The 22,517-nt window shown below is 40.4% G+C and overlaps 1 protein-coding gene across 1 annotated transcript in view; it reads right to left on the bottom strand.

Annotated features, from left to right (window-relative positions):
* Positions 1-22,517, bottom strand: part of PKHD1 (polycystic kidney and hepatic disease 1 (autosomal recessive)) — a 289,357-nt gene that overhangs the window by 84,917 nt on the left and 181,923 nt on the right. Inside the window, exons 51-55 of the mRNA XM_019474554.1 lie at positions 16,277-16,414; positions 7,464-7,577; positions 5,644-5,731; positions 2,129-2,283; positions 71-223 (exon numbers count right to left, since the gene is read on the bottom strand). Coding sequence (XP_019330099.1) covers positions 71-223; positions 2,129-2,283; positions 5,644-5,731; positions 7,464-7,577; positions 16,277-16,414 — 648 coding nt within the window. The remainder of the gene's footprint in view (positions 1-70; positions 224-2,128; positions 2,284-5,643; positions 5,732-7,463; positions 7,578-16,276; positions 16,415-22,517) is intronic.

The raw sequence follows: 22,517 nt of genomic DNA, 5'->3' as shown, positions 1-22,517 counted from the left end.
ATCTGTTGTTAGACCGTACTGTCTTGGGCAGAACTGGTCTGGTCGATGAGGACAGGCGAATCTCAATTACCTTCAAACTCTGTCCCACTGGAGTCTGTAAAACGTCCCACCAGCATCCTCCCAGAGCAAGCCACATCAGACTTGATCTGTACGTTCCGTGTTAGGAGTCCGACCTCCGCAGCCAAAGGGATGCGTCTACCGTCTTCTGTGTCATGAGAGTGCCCTGAGGAGTTTCAAGAAAGAAAATGTGATAAGTGTCTATCATACCTATAAACCAGTGCTTTGAGGGACATAAAGCCTGACAGCTTATGCACAGCTTCTCTGCAGAATTTGCACTGACATTCAGGTGTGTTTTTCCTCCAGCACAATCTACACACATCAACACAAAAAGAGAAAGGCCACCTGTCCATCAAATATTCACCATGCGCTTATATTTTACCAACATATTTCATTTTTAGAAAAAGAAGGTGCTAAATCTTTTCCCTGTGGTGTGCAGATGCCAAATCAATGAACAGATTCACACTTCATTTTTTCTAAGCTGTATGTGCTGGAGTTATTCTTCAGTACACTGCAGAGTTGATCTCCATGAATTCTCATTAGGATCAGACCAATGACAATGCTAAAAAACAATTTGCTACAGAGTCTGGGTTGTGTGTGTTTTCTAAACAAAGTCTTTCTAAACGAGACTTTTGAGAGAGTTTATGCAGGTGTCTAGCTTGGAATTAATCTCAGGTGACTTTAGATGTCTACAGATATGATTTAGTTATCCAAACCATTTTTATGTACAATGGAAAGCAACAGGCAATTCTCAAGTGCAATTTGTTATCTATTTTATACATCTGCTTTAGGGGGAGATGAAATACAAGTGAGCAGTATGTATTTTTCTGCTTTGATTATCAAGGGAGCTGAGAGTGACTAGCTCATGTGTGAACATTTACTGTAGATATCTACATTTGCCCAGGCGAATCCCAGTATTTACGTAGCTCTTAATTCTCCCATCAGTCCTTTCTTTTTCCAGCTATATCTAACAACTGCTGCAGTACTCAATGTGTATGTAATCATTTCATCCTAGGATACACTTACTGTATCTACATTAGCTAAGAAAATAGGTTAAGAACCGTTCTCTGGCCCCAGGACTGATTGGCAGGTTTCTTCCTTCCCTTGCAAAAAAGAAAAGCTATGCATAAACTAGACATGCTATCCTTTGAACTGCATTTTGGTTTTTTTTAAATGCAACTGTCATACGAAACTGTGCCATGGAGGCTACTATCGATTAACACTATGGATAATTGCAGAATAGGGCTCAGTTCCAAGTGAAACTTTGTTTGTTAGCCGAGGTATAGCCATTTAAAACACACAATATTTCTGAACCTTTTTATCCATCATACTAACTTTTATGCCTACTAGCTTGAATAAAGACTAAATTAAAAAAAATATTGCTACGCATAGGAAAAATCCTGGGTTTGGAGCTTCAAAACTTGACCTGTTAATAACAATTCTTTTATTTTTGTTAAATAGATGGTAATAAATTTACTTTATAGGCTGAAATAAAATTAAATTAATTATCAACAGTGTGTCTCTTTTTGCAGTTAAATATAGATCCCATGTAATCTACACATGAAATAGAGCTATATACAGATTTTATGTTTATTTACATATTAGATTACAAATACAATTGTTTTATGCCATGGACTTGAAATTTTGCACTTGAAATTAGACTCCATGAGTCTAATTATTTTGCAAAAAGTTTTTTTTTTTATTTTTTCAGTTTTTGACACACCACAGAAATTGTGTAAATGGCCAAAAAACCTCTGCATTTATTTTTTGCCTTTAAAATTTGAGTTAATTTCTCTCTCTGCTAACCAATTCTACTTAAAACATGAAACACCAGGAAGTTTTCCAAAATTATTTAACACTGAATTAATTCTATTCCCAGAAATTCGTGTTAGAATCAGCTATTCTGTGCAATTTTTAACATCACATTTTCAGTATCAAAACAGCAAGGAAAAAAGCATATGGAGAAAGAAATGAAGATAGCTCAATAAAGTAGAATTGATCTTGCTGAGATCTGAAATGGAAAGTCAATGCTTCAGAAGAAAACTCTCAAATGGAAAGACAGATTCCTTACCAATATGCCTGTGCAGAAGGCGTTCATGAATTCTTATGCTATGACCATTGACTTCTTTAAGTGTAACTACTTCAGCTTGGTGGGCTTCATAGGAGGAAGAGCTGATCACAATATCTCCACCATGATTCCAATCCACTTCGTCCTCCACAAAAATCCTGTAATGCCGAGATATTAAGTTAGTCATTACATTTACGAGAGTTATGCTCACAGATTTCCTAAAAAATGAGCAACAGTTTTGCCTAGGCAGATCTCAGAAAGAATCCACAGGCTAAGCTCTAGGAAAAGCCCCTTTAGGGCTTTCTGCAAAAACAGATGTCTAAAATATGTGGGAGGAATTTCATCCTGAAACATCTACTTCACACCATTGATTAAGAAGGTATAAGGTTCCAGTGCAGAGTTGCAGGGCTCAAGTAAATTGCCTACCAAAGATGCGTCAGACCAATTTTGGTGCCAGGAATATCCTACAGAGCTGAAAGTCAACGTTGGACTTAGACACCAAAATGTAGGTGTCCATGTGTAGGAGTATGTCCGTGTGCACTTGACATTTAAGCTTCCAGTGTAGTTGATCGGTACAGTCAGTAGTGTGTGGAAGGCAATTCAGGTCTCTCTGAATTGGGCACATAGAGCAGGATTTGATTGCCTAAACGTGAGCACCTGTTGCTATTTGAGATGTCCCAGGATATCTAAGACATCAGCTGGTAGATATGATAGGACTCGTTCATGGAGAGTTCCTGGAGCCACGGGTGGAAGCCATAGAGGGAATTCAAAGGCATCTCAGATGAGCCCAAAGGCACCTCAGATGAGCCCCAAAACTATGTTTAGGTACCTGAATCCTGCCCTTGGTGGCTGAATAGCCCTCTAGGCTCCAGCACCTACGACTCCACTGACTTGAATGGGAGCTTGAGCACCTTTTTCAACATTTCACACAGACACCTCCATTCATCTGTTTTAATCTTGAACTGAAGATGCCCTTTTGCATTCAAGTTATATTTGTAGCTCAGGGTTTTTTTAGCTTCACATACAGAAAATAAGAGCATTTAGTGAAAGCAAAATTAATACTGATCAGTGTTTATGTATATTCGATAAACACCAAAGGTCCTACTACACGGTGACTGGTGCTGGCCAGGTGATGATCTATATTCCTCAGGTAATTGTTGAGAAAATAGGCCACTGAATTAATTCAGAGAATACCTCATCGTGCACTCAAGAGTTACAGAATTACAGAGAGGAAGGAAAAGTCCTAAAGGGATGTAACTAGCAAGCTATGTTGCCAAGTTTTCCTAGTGCCTCTTCTCCCAGGTTTTTTCAAAGGTGACTAGGCTCAAGATAAGTACTTCCAGTTTTCAGCACCTGTGAACATCGAGTAGAGAAGTCTACCAAAACTTTGATTTCTTTTTTTGCTTAGAGGAAGCACGGGACAGCTTCTGAAACAGCAGGAAAGTGTTAGTGCGACTGAGAACTTTGTATTGTTCAAGGATAAATGCACTGGCAAAGAGGAAGCAAAACCACACAGAGTAAGAATAATTGTGGCATTTTTCACAGTTCACATGCAACCCGTACTACAAGTTGAATCTTAAGTCCAGTTCCAAGCACACAATCCAATAATAATTCACGTCTTGTGGACCCAAACATAATTCTTTTGACTCTCGCATTTCAAAGAAATCTAGTGAGAGGAATAAGTAAGCAAAAGAAAGCCTCTAAGCTGCTAATCTGTTGAAATACTAGTTTAGGTTTTCACTGTAAGCAAATAAGCAATTCTTTTTTTTTTTCCTCTTTCTTTTTGAAAGCATAAGTCCTTCCCTAATTCATGTGCTGATTCATGCTGGAAAATATATACAGCAGCTTCTCTCAGTCAATAAAAAAGCCACTTCCTTCAACTTTCATATTTTAGCACTGACTTGCCTATTTCCTGTATCTAACCACATTAACTCTTAGCTGGCTATTAGTAGGCTTTTCATGATAAATAGCTTTTTTTTTTTTCTTTTTCTTTCTTTTAACAATGAAAAGAACTGTTTGTGTCATATTTAAGGTGGATGAATGAACTCCAAATGCTTATATCTTAACACCTCATGATATTTCATATAAAGCATCTGGGCAGCAGGCCAATACGAGCCTGGATCCATTTCATCCAATTATTTAACTGTCATGCTTCAGTCAAGAATCTGTTTACTCTGAACTCCCATCCTAATCAGGGAAAGAGAAGAATTTCCAGAGGGTGATTCTAATGTTGCATGGTTTGAATCAGCATCTGGAAGTATCTGTCTCTCCACTGACCATACAGCAATCCTAAACAATTAATCTACACTAGACACTCAACTTTGTGAGAGCTAACAACAAACAAATCCTACTTGTGAGATCTTTGTGCCTCCACTGCACATCTCTACAATGAGTTTACAAATAATTCCTTCCCTAAATGCTGATATTTCACCTCTACCTAGATGGGAACTCTTCCAATGAGTTTTTGTTAAGCCTGACTAGTAGATATTTTTTCTTTGAATACATGTATTTCAGTTAAAAATGAAGCACTTGGAAGAATTACAGCAAAAGGTGACGAATATTTTGTGCAAGGCAGAGTCAAGAATGAGAGTTCCAGAGAGATCTAGTAGGTGCCCACCCCACACCGACTAATGGTCAGTGCACTTACGGGTGAGATCCTTATGCAGACACGTTCTCTGGTTCAGGTGAAAGGTTTGAACTTCAGGCCATAGACACCCATTCTCTTAACAAGCATCTGTGGCAACTCCATTGAACCTGTCTTAGGCGATGGTTTTGGCTAAGCCTTCGGACTGAATTCATGGGTAAGTGATCATGAAGATGAGTCTGCTGCAGGGGCTGTAAAAGTTTATGGACGGGCAGCAACAGGGGAGAGAGAAGGTAGCATTTCAAAGCTATTTTTGCCAAGGTTAAGTGAAAATGTGTCTATACCTTGGAAGCCTCACATCCCACACAGAAACCTTACTCTTCAGGCTATGCAGGCAGCCTTATAGTCTTTGAGCCAATTGACATTATTTACATATACAAAAAAGATTAAGTCTAATAGGACAAATTAAGATGTTCGCTCCAGAAACCACTCCATAAAGGACTGATCTAAGATGTGAAGAACATGGTTCATATCCCAGTTTTGCTTAATTCAGAGATGAGATTTTAATGTACGTCTCTTAAACCAAAATGAACACCCTAATCATCAAGATATCAGCCATTTTGGAGTAAATCTCTTCCTTCTAAAAAGAAGAAAAACAGAGGGAGAGAGAGAAGAAGGAAGGAAGAAGGACAGAAGGACAGAAGCAAGCAAAGAAGGAAAGACAGAAGGAAAGAAGAAAATCTCAACTTCATTCTTCTTTAGTATTAAAATGAGTCTAAAAATAGTATAATTTTCTTGCAAGATGTAATATTGTTCTTCTTCTACCTAGACATAGTTTAAATATTATCACAAATGAAAAGAGTAATATTGATACAAGTCATAAGAACAGGTGCCCAGACTTAATATTTGGAGGAATATTTGGGCAAAATACCACCTTTCATTGCCAGGAGCAACGTTAATTCCCAGATGTGTCCAAGATGTCTTAGGATAAGCGCTATAAATTTTTACCTTTCCATAGACCCCTGGGAAAAACAGAAGAAGACCAAAAGTTAGGGCAAAGAGAGACTTGAGAAGAACTGAACCAATAACTAAATACATGGAAATCTTTACATTTATTAAAACATGCTTCTATATTTTATAAAAAGTGTAAGAACAGCACATAACCTCCACTTGAAATACAAAGTGAACTAGAAATAAATTATTAATAAAGTAAAATGACCATCACATGTAAAGGCAAGAAAGGGGATTGTGCCATAGAAGCCTCATTAACTCAAACTGGAATTGCAGACAAAGGTATCTACCTTAAAAAAAAAAAAAAAAATCTACCTAAGTAAACAAAATAAGTAAAAAATCCAGGAATGAAAGACAGAAAAAATTACTCAGCTATTATTTATATTTCTGATCTGTGAAAAATTCACTTTTTTTTTTCTGGAAAGGGGATCCAAACCCAGAGTAAAAAGCCAAAATATAGAAACTTTTCATACAGATGACATGTTCCAAGAAGATTACATTTGAAGCATGAAAAATTTCTGATTTCCTGCATTGAAATGTTTTGTTTCAATTTGCTGACCTGATCTGAAATCTTTCAGTTTGAGTCAGTTCAACATTTGTTCTGCATCTCTAATAGTGACACATTGCTTCAGAGGAGTTGTGCTTCAAGTATTTAGTGGACCCATTTTACTGCTTGGGTTAATCTCCTCCATGGACAACTTTTTCCACGACATGGAAGTCAAATTGCTAGCTCCCGTTATACTTCAACTCCTAAGTAATTTAGACTTAAAAACGACGCAGAATCCAGAATCAATTAGGCTTCCGTCTTGCCTTCCAAACATTCCACTTAGCTATTTGCTAGAAGTTTGTAATTGCTTGATCAATGTGTGCAATACTTTCTCAATGTCACTATCAGAAACAAATCGGGTGGGGGGTGTGTGTTTGATTGTTCATTTGTTTTTTCTCTGAATTTCTTTAATATTCTACAAATCTTGATGGAGGCAATTTCTCTTGATAGCAGTTTGAATTTCTGCTGTCTTTACAAAAGTTCAGCAATGAATGAAGCCTTGCAATACTCAAGTATTTTTTAAAACATGGAGAACAGAAAAGTTAACATTTCTTTAACCATAATTACATGAGGAGATGTAAATTTTAACATAAACCTTCTTTTGTCAGTCTTTCTATGAGTCCAAATGTTTGGAAATATTTAAATGTGTGTATTTGGATCCATCCAGTAGCTCTTGGATGTAGTTCATCTCAATTAAGTCAGGCTTTAAAAATAGCGATATGAGTTTAAACTCATCATCCTAGCCTGGAAACTTGACTGCAATTTGTTTCATCCTAAGAGAGACCAAAGATAACTGAGTCAAAATGCCCTCTGGCAATGTGCATTTCTCTCCACTCAACAAGGTCATCTTGGTTTGAATACTCTCAACTTTGACAATTACCTTTTACAAATCTCAGATCTAGAACTAAGACCAAACCCTTGTACATGTGTGTAAGTCCTTTTAAGTCCTCTCCAGTTTATCATATAAAGACCTCAGGATTTGACACCTGGTTGATCACTTCTGTCAAATTTTACCTAAACAGAATCCATAGAAAATCCAGGAATTAACCTGGTGAAAGTTAACAATTTCAGCTCAAAAAATATGTGTACCTTTGTTAGAAGTTTTCCTGCATGGCACAGTAAAAGGCTCAGCAGTGGTAGATTTGGCTATTGCCTAAGATTGGTTTCCTATGAAAAGGTGAACTCATGTTTCATACCAATACTCCCTGGGTGGACATTTATTTCCTCCAGACGATCACAGTAAATCTCTTCAGATGCCCGAAGAAGGACCAGCAGCTTTAAATCCCTTTCTAGGGGATGTTGAAAAGAACCTGCAATAAAGCAACAACCCATCCACAAAGGTATCAATGGCTTTTGAAATGCTGAAGGGGGGGGGGAGCGGAACTGGGGTGCGTGAATCCAAATTTAGAGGTCTAAATGACTGAACTAGCATTTTCCTCCTCAGCCCAGTTTTGCCTTTCTGCTCTATTACAATTTCACCAGTTCCCAGGTAATCATGAGTCCTGCAGCCAGGACTAAATGGTAAAATGGTCTTTCAGACCAATGGAAAGATTGAGGGAAAAGAGCAAGGGAAAAGAAAATGCCCAGGAAGTGTTGGTGTGCGCGATGGTGCTCTTATCTTGTGGTGATAAGTCTGTACAGTAAAATGTATTCCAACTGTGACTTCATTTATTTCACCAAGGGTAGTTTACAGTTACAGAAGAAAATGGCCCAGCACTAAACAGATACTAAGGAGGAAAAAGTAGGACAGTTTTTGCCCTGGAGAAATGTATGCGGAGTCCAGTAAAAGAGTTCAGCGTTCCTTTAATATTAGAGATTAAATCAATTATGCAACAGAAAACTGCGGCAGATGTAGAACTAAAAAATATATACATATCTGTACAAAATTAGCTGGCCTGTCATGTTCTTTTAATATTTAAAAATTACTAGTTTGGAAAAGAGAGCTGATTTTGCATCCTAAAGAAACATTCCTCTTTAGGAGCATTTTTTAATTAAGTGAAATCAATAAATAAATTAATTGTTCTCCACCAGTCTCTGACTGATATCCGTGGATATTTAAATTCTCCGTACATCTTTTAAATGGGTAAAAGACAAACAGTACAAGACTTGCATGCTCCCCCTGTAATATATCTCACACCAGTGAGCTTGTATCTTCTCTGGGGACATGGAGGGAACACATTCAGTCTTACAGCACCCATCATTTATCCAAACCATCTTTGACTTTCTTGTTTAAACTCCCACAACTGTGGTTTGAACAGAAGAAAACCAGGAATTGGGCTGTAACCAAATACTACTGTCAGAAACCAAAACTAGTGATAAGCACTTTCACCACTGATGCACTAGGTTAAACAAATATCCAGCTAGAGCAGCAGAAGAGTTATGTAGACATTTGTGTCTATTTTTGTACTCAGAGTGATTGTTTTCCTGCTTCAACCTCAAGCAAGGTTGTGATTTAAAATACTCAGCCTGGACATACCTTTCCCAATCCTCAGGTCAACCTTACCCCCTGGGATGAAGTTATTAGCTACACTGACGACCAAAGAAAGACTCAACAAAAATGTTTGGAGACCTTTATATTGATCTTACAACGTTATTCACAATTACCATTTCCTAACCGTGATGATGTCCCCTTAAAGTGGGGGATTATTATTAATTATCATTATGAATTACTGTTGGTGTTATTATTAGTGTTATCATTTTACTGCTGGATACAAAGCATTTACTATTTCCTCTAGTTAAGTCAGTTAAAAATAGCTATGTGACGTATCCAATTCTCAGCTCAATTTTAAAACAATTTTTAAGTAGGCTTCCAGGCTTAGCAATCACAGGCAAATGCTTGGATACATGAATTCTAAAGGCTTGAATTGGAAGTTATCACTCCTTTGAAAGGATTACATCTACATTTAGCTAAAATTTGTGACTTTTAGTCCTAAAAAGCATGACAATAGGTTAAGGAATGTTACCCTTGTTAAAGAAAAAAAAAACACGCAACACAAATATAATCGAGTGAGAAACAAAGAAGTTATAATAAAACTATTCGTAATAGTTCATCACCATATTAAATCCTTAGCAAAGAAAACAAAAAATGGGAAGATACCGTTCACAGAAATGCTTCAGTGGCTGGAAACTGTAAATGGTATATGACACAAAAGAACACAGGAGATATCTATGAGTAGAAAAATTAGACTTGCTTTAAGTATCTTTAGAACAAAACAATCTTAATACTTGCTTATTTCTGTTAATAGTTCCATGGTGTTAAATCAATGGATTTCAGTAACTTGAATGCAAATGCTACAGAAGAGTGAGCCCAGAAACTCGTTGGACTATTAAGGCGGACTTTTCAGTCAGTTTGGGATCACTCACGTTGTCTCAGAGCACTTGAAGAAAGCTAATATTGTGCCAATATTTCAAACAAAGATAAAAGTAGGACCCCCAGGTAACTACAGGCCTGTCAACTTGACACTGATTCTAGGGGAAAAATAAATGAAAACGGAATGTCCAACTCTGAACACAATTAATAAATCATTAAAGGTGGATGATATAATTAATGCCAATCAACCTGCTTTTATAGAAAAAAGGTCCTGTGAAACTTCCTTGTTGCCATCTTCTAATGAGATTACAGGTTTAGTTGATAAAGATAATAGCTTTGATATAATATAATTGGCTTCTCCAAGGCACTTGACTTAGTAGCACAAAACTTTCTGATTAACAAACTACACTGGCACGACATGAACATGGTACACATTAATTTACAGGCTGACTGACTGGAATGGGGGCATTGACTCAAGCAGGTTTGTTTCTGGTGTGGTCTTGCAAGCCCTGACGTGCGCAACGTTTTATCAATGACCTGAAGGAGAATGAAGATACTGAAAGTAAGCAGATAAGCTGACACGAATGGGCAAAAAGAAATATTAAAGAGATGGGCCAGCAAAGACAGCAATAATTTGGAAGTGAAGAATAAGGAAAGAAAGTGAAGAATGTTCAAACTATAATAAAACAGGTCTTGAAAAGGCAAAGCTCTCTGTGTGAATGGATGGAGAACAAAGGAAAACAAAGGAAAAAGCTGAGAAAGGTCTGAGATATGCCTTTTGGTTTAGTCTAAATACAGCCCTACCAAATGGCTCATGAAAATGAAGGTATGGAAAGGGCAGCTACCTCAGCTTGCTCATAGGGAAATCCAAAATAGTTCATGCACACAAGTCACTGGGGCTGGGTAAGTTTCCTCACCTTATGAAGTAACTGGCATATGAAATCACAGCTCTAAGTAGTTTTGTTAAAACTACCAAGTTTTGAACATGGACTGGAACTATGGTCCACATAAACACTGGAATCATAATTACTGCAACACATATGTGAAGGATCTGGGCTTTACAGACTGTCTTTGAACTTTGGATGTGAAAGCTTCAGGTTGCTTGCCCCACTTCATTGTGGTGAACAACTCCTACTTAAGATGACATCAAACTGCTGAATTACCCATCCTGCACATGAGACGTGCAGAAATGGATCCCGCTTCATACTCCTACTACAACTGGAATGTTTACCAATTTGATGAGCAACCTGGTTGATCATAAGGTGAGATAATAAGGCACCACTGGCAGAGAACCAGAAAATAGGTAATTGCAACCAGAAGCTGCTAGAAGTGTCTGGTGAGATGTGCAGAAAAGGTCAGGAGGGACTAATGACAGCGTACACAGATAATAGATAGGGCTTCCTCAAACACGTCTTCTTCCAACATAGATAGGGCTTCCTCAAACACGTCTTCTTTCCAGATGGAAATGGAAAGTTTATCTGGAATTTGAAGGCTTTGCTCATCTGTCCAGATCTGGCACATATCTGCCAGCCTGAGCAGTGCTCGTGAGCAGTGGTTTGTCCACTCTGGATATCTCAGGCATTTCCTCAGAGCAGACACAGGTCAATCTGTTGATGCGTAGGCAGCAAGCGTGCAACTTTCTACGAGCTGGGTTTTCTGTGCAGGCACTGCACAGTCCGCTTGGGCCTTCACTGTCTGTCTGATGATTGATGTCACATCAAACGGCCTCACTGCAGGTGTGTGACCTTCTACAAGGGGTATCTAAAGCTGATGTTCTTCCAGGGAGTGCTGGCACCACAACGCATGCACTACACAGTGCAAGAAAAACCCCATATATGGTAATCCTATGTATAAGAAACAACCTACCCTGCTAATAAAGTCACTGCTGATTACATACTTTCCTGAAGAAATGTGAGGCCCAGTGGCCAGGATTGCAACACAGATCTGTTAGCATAATGGTTGCAGCTGATTCATAATCCTTCCTCAGGTCTAACCTCTGGAGAGGATAAAAACCCACTATGTGAAAGTAGGAGGAAAAACAACCCACTATGTGAAAGCAGGAGGGAAGAGAAAAAAACCCACGATGGAAAAGAAGGAGGAAAAAAAAAAAGGGGGGGTGGGGGTGGGGAGAGAACAGAGAGAGAGGTGTGTTTTTCCTACCTGGATTTTTCCTGGATACTTATTCTGGACTGAAGCCTGGATCTAGTTTGCTGTTGAGTTTCAAAAGCATTTTCCATTGTTTTCATATTTCAGTTTTATTCCAGATGTTCTTCCTGACAGTATTTGTTGTGTTTTTTTCTTTTTCCATAGCAAAACCCATTCAATTCTTTCCTAGAATAGTGGGTGTTTCCTCCCTTCTAGCCTTTCCTTTCTTTACAACATAACACTCTGCAACAGCTGTTGTATATAAGAGCAAGGAAATCTCTGAGATAAGGTCCCCTCCCTTCCATTGGCAACTAGACTTTGGTAAGTATCTTGCAGTGTCCATCTCCAGCATCAGCTCTGTGTTTCCTGAATTCAAAACTTCTTGGACTCTACCTACCCAGCTATTTTGAAAACAGTGGTATATTGTCACCAGAAAGTCTGAAGAGTTTTTATTCATGGTCAATGCACAGCTGGATAGTCACCTAGTGCTTGTTCTTCCCGAGCTGTTCCTTCAGGTCTTCAGACTGCACTCTGCAAAGAAGCCTATAAAAGCAGCTGTGAGCAAGGAGCCATCACATGGGTTGCCTCTTACAGGTGGTGCTGCCAAGTAAACAGAAGAGATGAGAGACAGACAGCTGTGGAGTAGGAACCAGCAGCCAGAAGTGAGATGAATGTCCAGGGAATAAGAAGTGAGACACATAGGATAGGATTCAGCTGCCTAAATGTAGATGCCTAGTGCCACCTGAGAGTCCTAGTGCCCTCCAAATCCACCATGTGAGGTTAGCAGATACAAGACAGGGATCAATGACAGAACAGTGGCTTTTTAAGCAGAAGCTGGAGGCCAGGTGGGACACCTGAGGGTGCCCAAAGTGATACAAAATCCTTACAGTTAGACAACTGAACCATGTTTCCAGGGAGATTCATATACCTACATTTAGGTTTCTTAATGCAGATGTTTCCATGTTCTCTGGCTGTCTGAGCTAACAAAGATCAGACAATACAGTGTAGACTGCAATTTTGCTCTAGATACCTCTATCTGCCAGTCCAACTGACTGCAGTGGCTCCACTGACCGGATTGGCTACATCTCTACTGAAACAGCCAGCTCACATGCTGATGTCCACATGTTATGCCTAAACTTGGGTGTCTTAAACATGTGAACCAAATCACTTCCCTAGATGATTACGATCAGCTAAAAGAAACCAAGTGGCTTGGAAAGGATAAAGCCCAAACAGACGGAGGCTGAGAGATGAATTGAAGGGGATGCAGATGGTGCAATGAACTTTTCAAACCACTTTTTCTGTGATCAGGGATGAAAAATTGCTCTCAATACATCCACAGTATTGGATAGCTGTGCAGGCATGCTATGTGACTGTAGGATGGGACTCAGACCACAGCTAAGTAAGATGGGACCCACACAATAGAGGTACTGGAGAAGCTGGAAAAGGTAGTCAATTGGTGAAACTCACTTGTGTCCTAATTGTTGTTATAAGGCTGAGCATTAACCATCACTAACACATGGCCATTTCATGAAGTAAGTACAGTGATTTACCCCATCACTAACACATGGCCATTTCATGAAGTACAGTGATTTACCCTTTGGGAAGTCAATATGGGGGTTCTTACTAGTACTGAAAAGAAGGGGAGTGAATGCATTAGAGCTCTCTTACCACAAGCAAGATAAGAGACATCAGAAATATCTAGGGTTTCATCTCCAGGCAATCAAGCCATAAGCTAATGATGACCTTCGGCTCCTTGCCTCAAATGAGTGACATGACTGACAAGCAGCCATCATGAGATATGCAAAAAAAGAATGTGACAAGTTGAGACTAAAAAGAGAAATCCTATCTGGATAATTACTTGGCGAGTACTACTATAAAAAGCAAAAATAGCCTGCCAGCAAAGAGCAGCTGAGTACAGTGGAGTTCAAGACGAGTCCAACGGATCAATTTGTGCAAAACAAACTTCAGCATTTTCTGCAGCCTTATCAGGAACTGAGGGCTTTGTTCAGCAGTGGAACAGGGCACTTTCTGCGCATATCTTCTGTGCTTTAATGCTGACTTATGGGTTAAAATGAATGGAACCACCCTAGCAGAGAACAAAAAAAACCCGCTGAGTTGTTGAGCTCAACTTTTCCTTTCTTATTCTGACACAGGTGTGCTAATTATATTTAGCAAATCACTTAATCTCTCTGAAGCTTAAACTCTCCTTCTATAAACTGGAAAAATAGCTTTTTTTTTTTTTTTACAGCATGGCAACACAGTGAGGTAGAAATAAATGGTGTTTCTAAAATGCTATTGCAAATATCACCAGGCTAGGAGGACCCAGAGGAATTACTGTGGGGATAGATCCACACATTTTACTTCTGGGTTGTCCAAGGGCTCTGACAGAGTTCTTGCAGCCCTTTACAGAGCTTTCATCATTTCACATCTCCCGGTGATTCTGTTGATCATAATTCACACTGGATTGTGATCATATATTGAAGAGGAAAGTGATGAAAAACCCTCCAGGAACATAGGTGTCCCAAGAATTCTGATCTTCCAACTGTCACTGTATTTTCTCATTCCAGTTTCCCTGCAAATTATTGTTTTAATAAAATTAATTAGGTTCTTGTTGATGTTTCATAAACTGCAATTTTACACTGATTTTTTTTCCCCTTGGTTATGTATTTCTCATCATCACTGAGTTCCTATGCGCTTATAGTCATGTTTCACCATCTGACTTTTTTTTCCCTGCAGATAAGATGTCAAGTGCTCTGAAGGGCACCAAAGTCCAAGATTTGTTTGTAGAACTTATCATTGTTCTCTAGCAGTTTAAGTGAACAAAATACTCAGGCTCTATTAGAGAGTCTTTGGCCCAGGCCACTGAATTAGAAGCAACAGCACGTGGCCAAAGATTGCTGTACCGAAAACAGGGCATGGAGAAGTTACACAACAGGGAGGACCTGGGGATTTGGCTCACATGATGTCAACCTCAGATCCTGCTCAGGCAATGCTGAATGCTGATGTCCACATCTATTAAATCTGTTTACTAAACTGTCTCATTATCTATTTTGTGTCAGGATTTCTTTAGGGTGTGGTAGAATTGGACAGATGGGCTTCAAAACCTTCCTTTGGGCATGGAACAGTCAGGATTGGACAGATGGGCTCCAAGAAGCTACCTTTAGGCCTTGAACACATGGGAAGAGAAAGAGGAAGGGAAAAAAAAAACCCTCTTGCACTCTCAGTTTTACAAGCAAACATAGAAGCCAGTATAAGATGTGGGAAACCTGCGGAGTCTCTACCCACCTATCATCTCACAGCTGAAACTAGAGCAAGGATACCTCTCCAGAAGATGCTGGACTACGATTTAACAGCTGTAAATACCTGTTTGGCTTTTAACATCGTTACTACTCACAGATGTGCTGGAGGGGAGTTTGTGCAGCAAAGAAAGAAGTGCCTCAATGTTTTTTAATATGTTTTTAGCAATGAACACATGCTTTTTCTTAAAACCAATATGAAACCACATTTAAACTACAAAAGAGTGTAAGTAAGAAACGACTGAGATTCTTTTAAGTATATATATATTAACCTCCCAGATTAGGCTTTCAAACCCCTTTTTCCAAAGAAAAACACAAGGCAGTAAAAATAACTCTTCTGGCCAGTACTGTATTAACTAAACAGTCCCTTGAGATTAACAACAAACAAATATTGGAGCAGACTTCCTCAGGAGGTGATTACACAAACAAATTCTCTTTTTAAAGTTCATGAAACCAATCTTGAGAAAGGTCAAGCAGTGATCAACAACGTGATCCCAGCGTCCTAAGGATTCCTGTGAGTAAATACAATGCCTGGCTTTAGGAACCTTGATATTTAAAGGGAATTATGTGAGTAATTACTTGTGTGTGGAAAAACACCGATCCTGTCCGTTGCAAATAATGTGGAACAGCCCCAGTGACATTGGGGACTCTGAAACCACTAGAAGTAGGGGAAGGTGGTACCTCCCTGAAGTCCTGGTGCTCATCTGTACAGAGGGATGAGAGGAACAAATGTGCCGAATCCAGCTGTGCCGGTTTCATGCCACAGCGGGATTTCCAGGCGCTCTGGGGATTCTCCGTGACTCTGTTTATGTTGGCTTTAAATACTTCTGTGTCACCTAGAAAGTGTCTTACTAATGCCCACAGACACCAGGCACTGCCTGAACACTAAGGTAGATCCTGCCCTGAGGAATTACTGTCTCATAAAGCAACTCCACATGAAATAGGGAGGACTTTTACACACATCAGAAGAAATCTCAGCCACGATGAAATCAGGAGTATTGCCATTAGCTTCAGTGGGGTGAAGATAGCAGTATTTGTAATATGTTGCTATAAAATGAACAGGTAATTAGCTCCAGTGGATAATCATTGTGCTTAACATGGATTCTGGGCGTCCACATTGCAGATATCCAGATAGCTCTGTGGCATTAGGATGGCCAGCATGTTTATAGTAACACTACACATTCTTTCTTCCCACTTTCTCTGTCTATCAAAAGCAGAAATAAACCCCATGCATCCAGAAGACAGGCTGCTCACTTACCCACTTTCAGCGTACCCCCCACCACCGCAATACAGGCTGCACTCAGGACATTGCTGGAGTTGCTGGGGAACTCGAGGGTCCCCAGGATGTAGAGACCTCTCAGAGGGGGAAGAGCCGTATCCACCAGGATGGTCCTGTCTGAGAAACAAAGGATAGCGTTGTTTAGAACGATGGCAGCCTACCAACACTACTTGCCAAAAAGTGTGGCATGGAGGTGAAGAACATTAACTTTGCTTGAGTTTTGCTTTATTTAGATTGGTTTTGCTTAGAACTACTGGAACAGGGCTTGTGTGTTTGTGCAGCATCCACAACCAGAACCTCATCTACAGCTGAGGCTCCATGGTGTGGCTGTAATCTGATAAATGAACAAGAACATAATATTTACAATGATACTGTTGCATGCTTAAGTCTCATCAAATGTTTCCTGAACCTTTAAGAATGCATGTGAAGGGCAGCAAGTCGGAGACATGTTAGTCTCGCTACGTGAATCTGGCACTGTTTATGAAAGTAAATCTTGATCACCCAATGCAATGAAACAGGGCTAAGTTAAGCTGTGTCCGGACAGCGTTTTTCCCTCATGGCATTAAAGAGAACAAGATTGATGGAAATGAAAAAATCCAGCCGTGTCACATAGGTGCTTCACGGCACGGAGAGCTTGCAAGTCCCCACCTTGTTAACAGCAGTGATCAGGGTGACAAGCTGAAGCCACACACCACAACCCACCTCCAGTGACACCCTGACCCTGCTTTTTCCTCCCTGCAGTTTGGCTTTGCTCCCTCAGGTTTTGTGTATAAAAGCCCACCTCTTCCCCTCCAGCCAAGAAGAAAGTTTTGCTTACATCAACACAATCTGCAGGAAGCCAGACTTCACAAGCGGTGTTCCCCAGGGCTCAGTTTTGGGGCCAGTTCTGTTTAATATCTTTATCAACGATCTGGATGAGGGGATTGAGTGCACCCTCAGTAAGTTTTCAGATGACACCAAGTTGTGCGGGAGTGTTGATCTGCTCGAGGGTAGGAAGGCTCTGCAGAGGGACCTGGACAGGCTGGATCGATGGGCCCAGGCCAATTGTATGAGGTTCAACAAGGCCAAGTGCCAGGTCCTGCACTTGGGTCACAACAACCCCATGCAACGCTACAGGCTTGGGGAAGAGTGGCTGGAAAGCCGCCTGGTGGAAAAGGACCTGGGGGTGTTGGTCGACAGCCAGGTGAACATGAGCCGGCAGTGTGCCCAGGCGGCCAAGAAGGCCAATGGCATCCTGGCCTGTATCAGAACTAGTGTGGCCAGCAGGAGTAGGGAAGTGATCGTGCCCCTGTACTCGGCCCTGGTGAGGCCGCACCTCGAATACTGTGTTCAGTTTTGGGCCCCTCACTCCAAGAAGGACGTTGAGGTGCTGGAGCGTGTCCAGAGAAGGGCAACGAGGCTGGTGAGGGGTCTGGAGAACAAGTCTTCTGAGGAGCGGCTGAGGGAACTGGGGTTGTTTAGCCTGGAGAAGAGGAGGCTGAGGGGAGACCTCATCGCTCTCTACAACTCCCCGAAAGGAGGTTGTAGCGAGGTGGGGGTCGGTCTCTTCTCCCAAGTAACTAGAGATAGGACGAGAGGAAATGGCCTCAAGTTGCGCCAGGGGAGGTTTAGATTGGATGTGAGGAAAAATGTCTTTCCTGAAAGAGTGGTTAAACATTGGAAGAGGCTGCCCAGGGAAGTGGTTGAGTCCCCATCCCTGGAGGTATTTAAAAGGTGTGTAGACATGGAGCTTGGAGGCATGGTTTAGTGGTGGACTTGGCAGTGTTAGGTTTATGATTGGACTCGATGATCTTAGACGTCTTTTCCAACCTAAGCTATTCTATGATTCTATGATTGTCCAATAGTTTATTCACAGGACTACTCATTCCCTATTAATAATTTAGTTAACAGTGACCAAGGGAAGCACCATTCCCTTAGATCCTTAAGGACAAAACATGGAGCATATTTTTATGTTACAGAAGACAGTGGGGACTGTTGTTGATTAAGCACAATGACAACATCACTGCTGCCTCCTAAAGCTGCAAGTCTATAGCCTGTGAACCTTTTAAATACCACTTAAGCTTTCCAAGTAGGACATGAGGACAGACATAAACGATGCATCGTTTAGAGGTAGCCCACCTCACAGAGGTCAATTCCACCCTCAGGGCCCATCTAATGCTCTTTGGTGTCACTGGGAGCTTTTCAGTTGATTACACTGGAAACCAGCTCAGGTCCTTAAGTTGTGGTTTCCAGTTCCTTTCCTTATTGTCAAGAGTAACAGTTTCCTGGTATGGTGCATCTCTGAGTCAGTAGATGCCCCTGGAAGAAGGAAAAGTAAGGTATTTCCTTAACAAAGGGTTCAATGAGATGATCTAGTTGTGGCTTTCATAAAATAGCTTGCAGAAAATAAGAATCTTCAACATAGTGGCAACTGCCAAATCCTACCCAGAGATTTGCTGTGACTTTCACTGATCTCATAGGCATTTATTGGAAGGCACAGATATACAAAACAAGAGAGATTAAGGAATACACATATTTTCCAGTGGTTTTTGACAGAGCAGTGAGAATGGGCCACTTGAAACAGTTTTGGTGTGAAACATAGGAAGAGCCATGCAGTGTCTTGGGAAGTGGATCAACTACTTCACTGTTTTGCTTCTGCCTATAGCCATTAGCAACTGCTTTGGATGAAGACACAAATGACCATGCAATAGGTAGCACGATGAAAGTCCTTTCCCCAAAACATGTAATTAGGGGCTGACTCAAGTCATTTAGCACAAAGGTTTAAGAATTTTTCCAAGCCCTGTTTGCAGGAAACATAATCAAAACCTACACAAAGTATGCTCAGAAGCGGACTGAAAAAAGTATGAGTAGGCTGTCTTTAATATTAATGTTTCCTAGCTTTTGACTCTGGTTTTACAGCCCTGAAGTTTCACAGCTTCAAGGGAGAAGAAACTTCTGCACGGTCCAGGGTCCTGGGTCTGCTTGCAGATTTGTTTGTCTCTTCTATATACGTGTTCCTACTCTATACCTGTAACTCAATCTTCCCACATCTTCCTTTCCCTTTTTTTTTTTTTTTTCCTTTCTCTCTGGACATCAGCAGGGGACACCCTGAAAGCCCAGGACCTCTGTTCTCAAGGACCACGCCAAGTACTGCAGCAACCCATGGTTACTCTGAACATCCCATCTCAAAAGAAATTCCCGGCATCTTTGGGTTGAAGCATCCTTCAAGCATGCAAAATTTTCACAGCATTCAAATGCAACAAGTCTTTACAGAGCAAGTGTAATCTTTTTTTTTCCCCTAAATCTCATACTGTTAGTACTCGATACATTTTTACAGGCATGAGGAAACTCCTGCCCATAATCTCTTTACAGGACAGGTATAGTCCTATGCCCTGCAGAGCTGAGAAGTGAAGGCACAGTATGTGAGGATATGAAACAGAGAGAAGAGAATAAGGGGGAAGATGTTGTTAAAATGATAACTTTCAGACAGAAGGGGAATTTAGTTTGTGAAATCACAGCTCAAGGATGTGGCAAAAAGCTGCAGTTGACAAAGGCCGTAAGTATATTCATCAAACACAGACTGAAACATTTTTACAAGGAAAAGAAGTGCTCCTAGGCATACCATTTATATGTCAAGTTTTAGGCTAGAACAGATATTTTTGCTGAGATGCACATCTTTCTAAAAAAGGTTTTATAAAGGAAATGCTGACTGCTCTGTAACTGTAGCATCACATATGTGAGCCTTGAAACACAGGAGTGAGAAATTCCCCCATTCAGAGATATCTCTGCAAACCTGTAGTCTCCTCAGTTTAAAAGAACAACACTCTGGGGTGTGATGCTTGGAGCATGAAGTCCTCGGAGGGTGAAATGTTGCTTTATAGAAACAACAGAACGCTCCTTTGAGGGAAAAAAAGTCCTTCCACACTTGAGGAGAAAAGCAAACAGATTCAAAGGAGACTTCCTTACACGGTCCTCACAGAATACACTCATTTATGTAATAGAGGGAGATGATGACTAAGGGATGAAAATCATAAACTTTAGGTCACTGAGCTCAAGGGATTTACCTTCAGAGAAATACAAACTGGAGTTGTTTTTCTCCCATTAAGACATTCATATAACAGCAAGCAACCGCTTCCAGCAAACCAGAGTTCGAGCCTTAAAACAGGGCTACGTTTCATTATATATATATATACTTTCTTCAGACAAAAGCTCACAGGTATGCCACAGTCTTAGTGTTCAGATGTACAATACTGAGAAGTCGCTAATGACTCCAGCAATGACACAAAATGACTTTGATCAACCGCATCGCTATATAAAACACCATAGCATGCCATTGAATGGAAATCAGACACAACAGAAGAGCTATTATATGAGATACAGTACTCCAGCATTCATCTCTTCAAACAGAAAAAGTTCAAAGAAAATCAACATCAGAAAATGAATAACAGAATGAATTCCACCACTGGAAAAAAAAGGGGAAAAAAAAAAAAAAGAGAGAAATTGCCAGAGGCTACATGATATCATATCAATACCCTTCAAAACAGCATTCCATCGCCTGGAATTATAACACGTTCTCCTTCCACCCAGAGCGCGCTGCGTCAGGAGCGTGTCACACTGAAAACCATAAACCAAAGCCCTGAAAATCCGAGGGCTTGAGAAGCTAATGCCACTGCTGGCTGCCAGAATGGCATGACTAAACTCATCCAGCTTGTTTTTTGAGGTGGTGGGACTGCTGAAGTCTGATGCATACGAGAGGTCCTTGTGGGATGGCTGCAGCTCTGGAGGATGAACCTCGAGAGATAAAAGCATAAGTCGTTGCAGCCTGAGCTAAAGCTTTCCAGCTGGGGCTGGAAGAGACTTGTATCCGCTAGGGAGTCAGACGTTGAGGGGACTTGTAACACGCCAACACTAGAAGTCACTTTAAGATGAGGGACCCACCTCTGTTGCAAGTGAAATTCATCCTTGTACAAAGAAGTCTACGAACTCCTGAAGTTTCACCAACGCTTTCAAAAGAGGGCAAAAAATGGAATAACTTAGTACACAACCCCAATTTCCAAGCCCTCCAAAAAGCACCTTCTAAATGTGAAGCAGACACCAAGCAGTGACACAAAAACTTGGGTTTTAATATGATAATTTTGCTAATAGAGGTGTTTTCTAGCTTTTCAAACTTTCCTGAGTCCAGCCCATGAGGCAGCCCTAGTGATGCAATTTTGCTTATTTTGTTAAACAAGCAAATTGAAGCTTTCATTAGCTAAGATTAGGCAGTGCCTTAGCTCTTCAGTGAACTCTGGGAATCCACGGTCATTCAGAGATTTCAACACAGTGTCAGGCCTGGACCAAAGTCTTCCCCTGCACTTCTTCACGCTAGAAATGAGCTCTAAACAGCTATTATTTGTTTTTATAAGACTCTAAAACTGTTCTTTGGGGGCTGAAAGGACTTACCTAGTAATGCACAGCACACCAGAAGTAGGCTCATGGCTTGGCTTTCAACCTGAAAATCATTATGGATGGCTCCCAGAAGAGAATTATAAGTAACTAAAAGACAGTGGAGAGTGAGACACAGCTGCATCTTCCCAGGAGTGAATCGCAAAAACGTATTTTTGTGTGTACAGCAGCACAAAGTTTGGGTAGTTTGCAGAATATTTGTTCTCATGAGAACAAACTCTCACTTTTCTGTAGCCATCTGGAGTCATTCTGAGTTTAGCAGGATATGCACAAGCCAGTGGAAATGGGAAGGGAAACATCCATAAAATGCCACGATTAAACATATATTTAAAAATTGTCGAGCTCATTTTAGATTTTGGACCCAAGAAAGGGGTTGACTTTCTTGCAACTAGAAACTCATGTACACACCTGTGGCAGCAAAGCAAGGTACGAAAAATGGACTGAAAATTCATCTTGCCTAACTACATTTCATTTGAGCAACATATCCAGTGCCCTTATCACACCAATGACGACTATGACTCCAATTTAAGACCCGCACTCTGTTGACTCCCACTGCCAATAAGTGTTTCAACACCTCCAAGCCAGCAAGAATGAAGAGGGAGAGTAAAAAGAAAGTAAAGGGAATATGATCAGAAAAGGCAAGCATGCAATAGAGCAGTTCTCTCTCAAAATAGATTGGGTGATAGACAGTTTGTGTTCATGTTTATGTTAGTTATATTATGTTATGTTATGTTATGTCATGTTTTTATATTATAATATATATAATATAATACAATATAATATATTATTATTATTT

The sequence above is a fragment of the Aptenodytes forsteri genome, unplaced genomic scaffold (genome assembly GCF_000699145.1).
Source record: "Aptenodytes forsteri isolate BGI_AS27 unplaced genomic scaffold, ASM69914v1 Scaffold57, whole genome shotgun sequence".
NCBI classification, from domain to species: Eukaryota; Metazoa; Chordata; class Aves; order Sphenisciformes; family Spheniscidae; genus Aptenodytes; species Aptenodytes forsteri.
The sequence above is the reverse complement of the archived record's forward strand: the minus strand, read 5'-3'. Positions and strand labels throughout refer to the sequence as shown.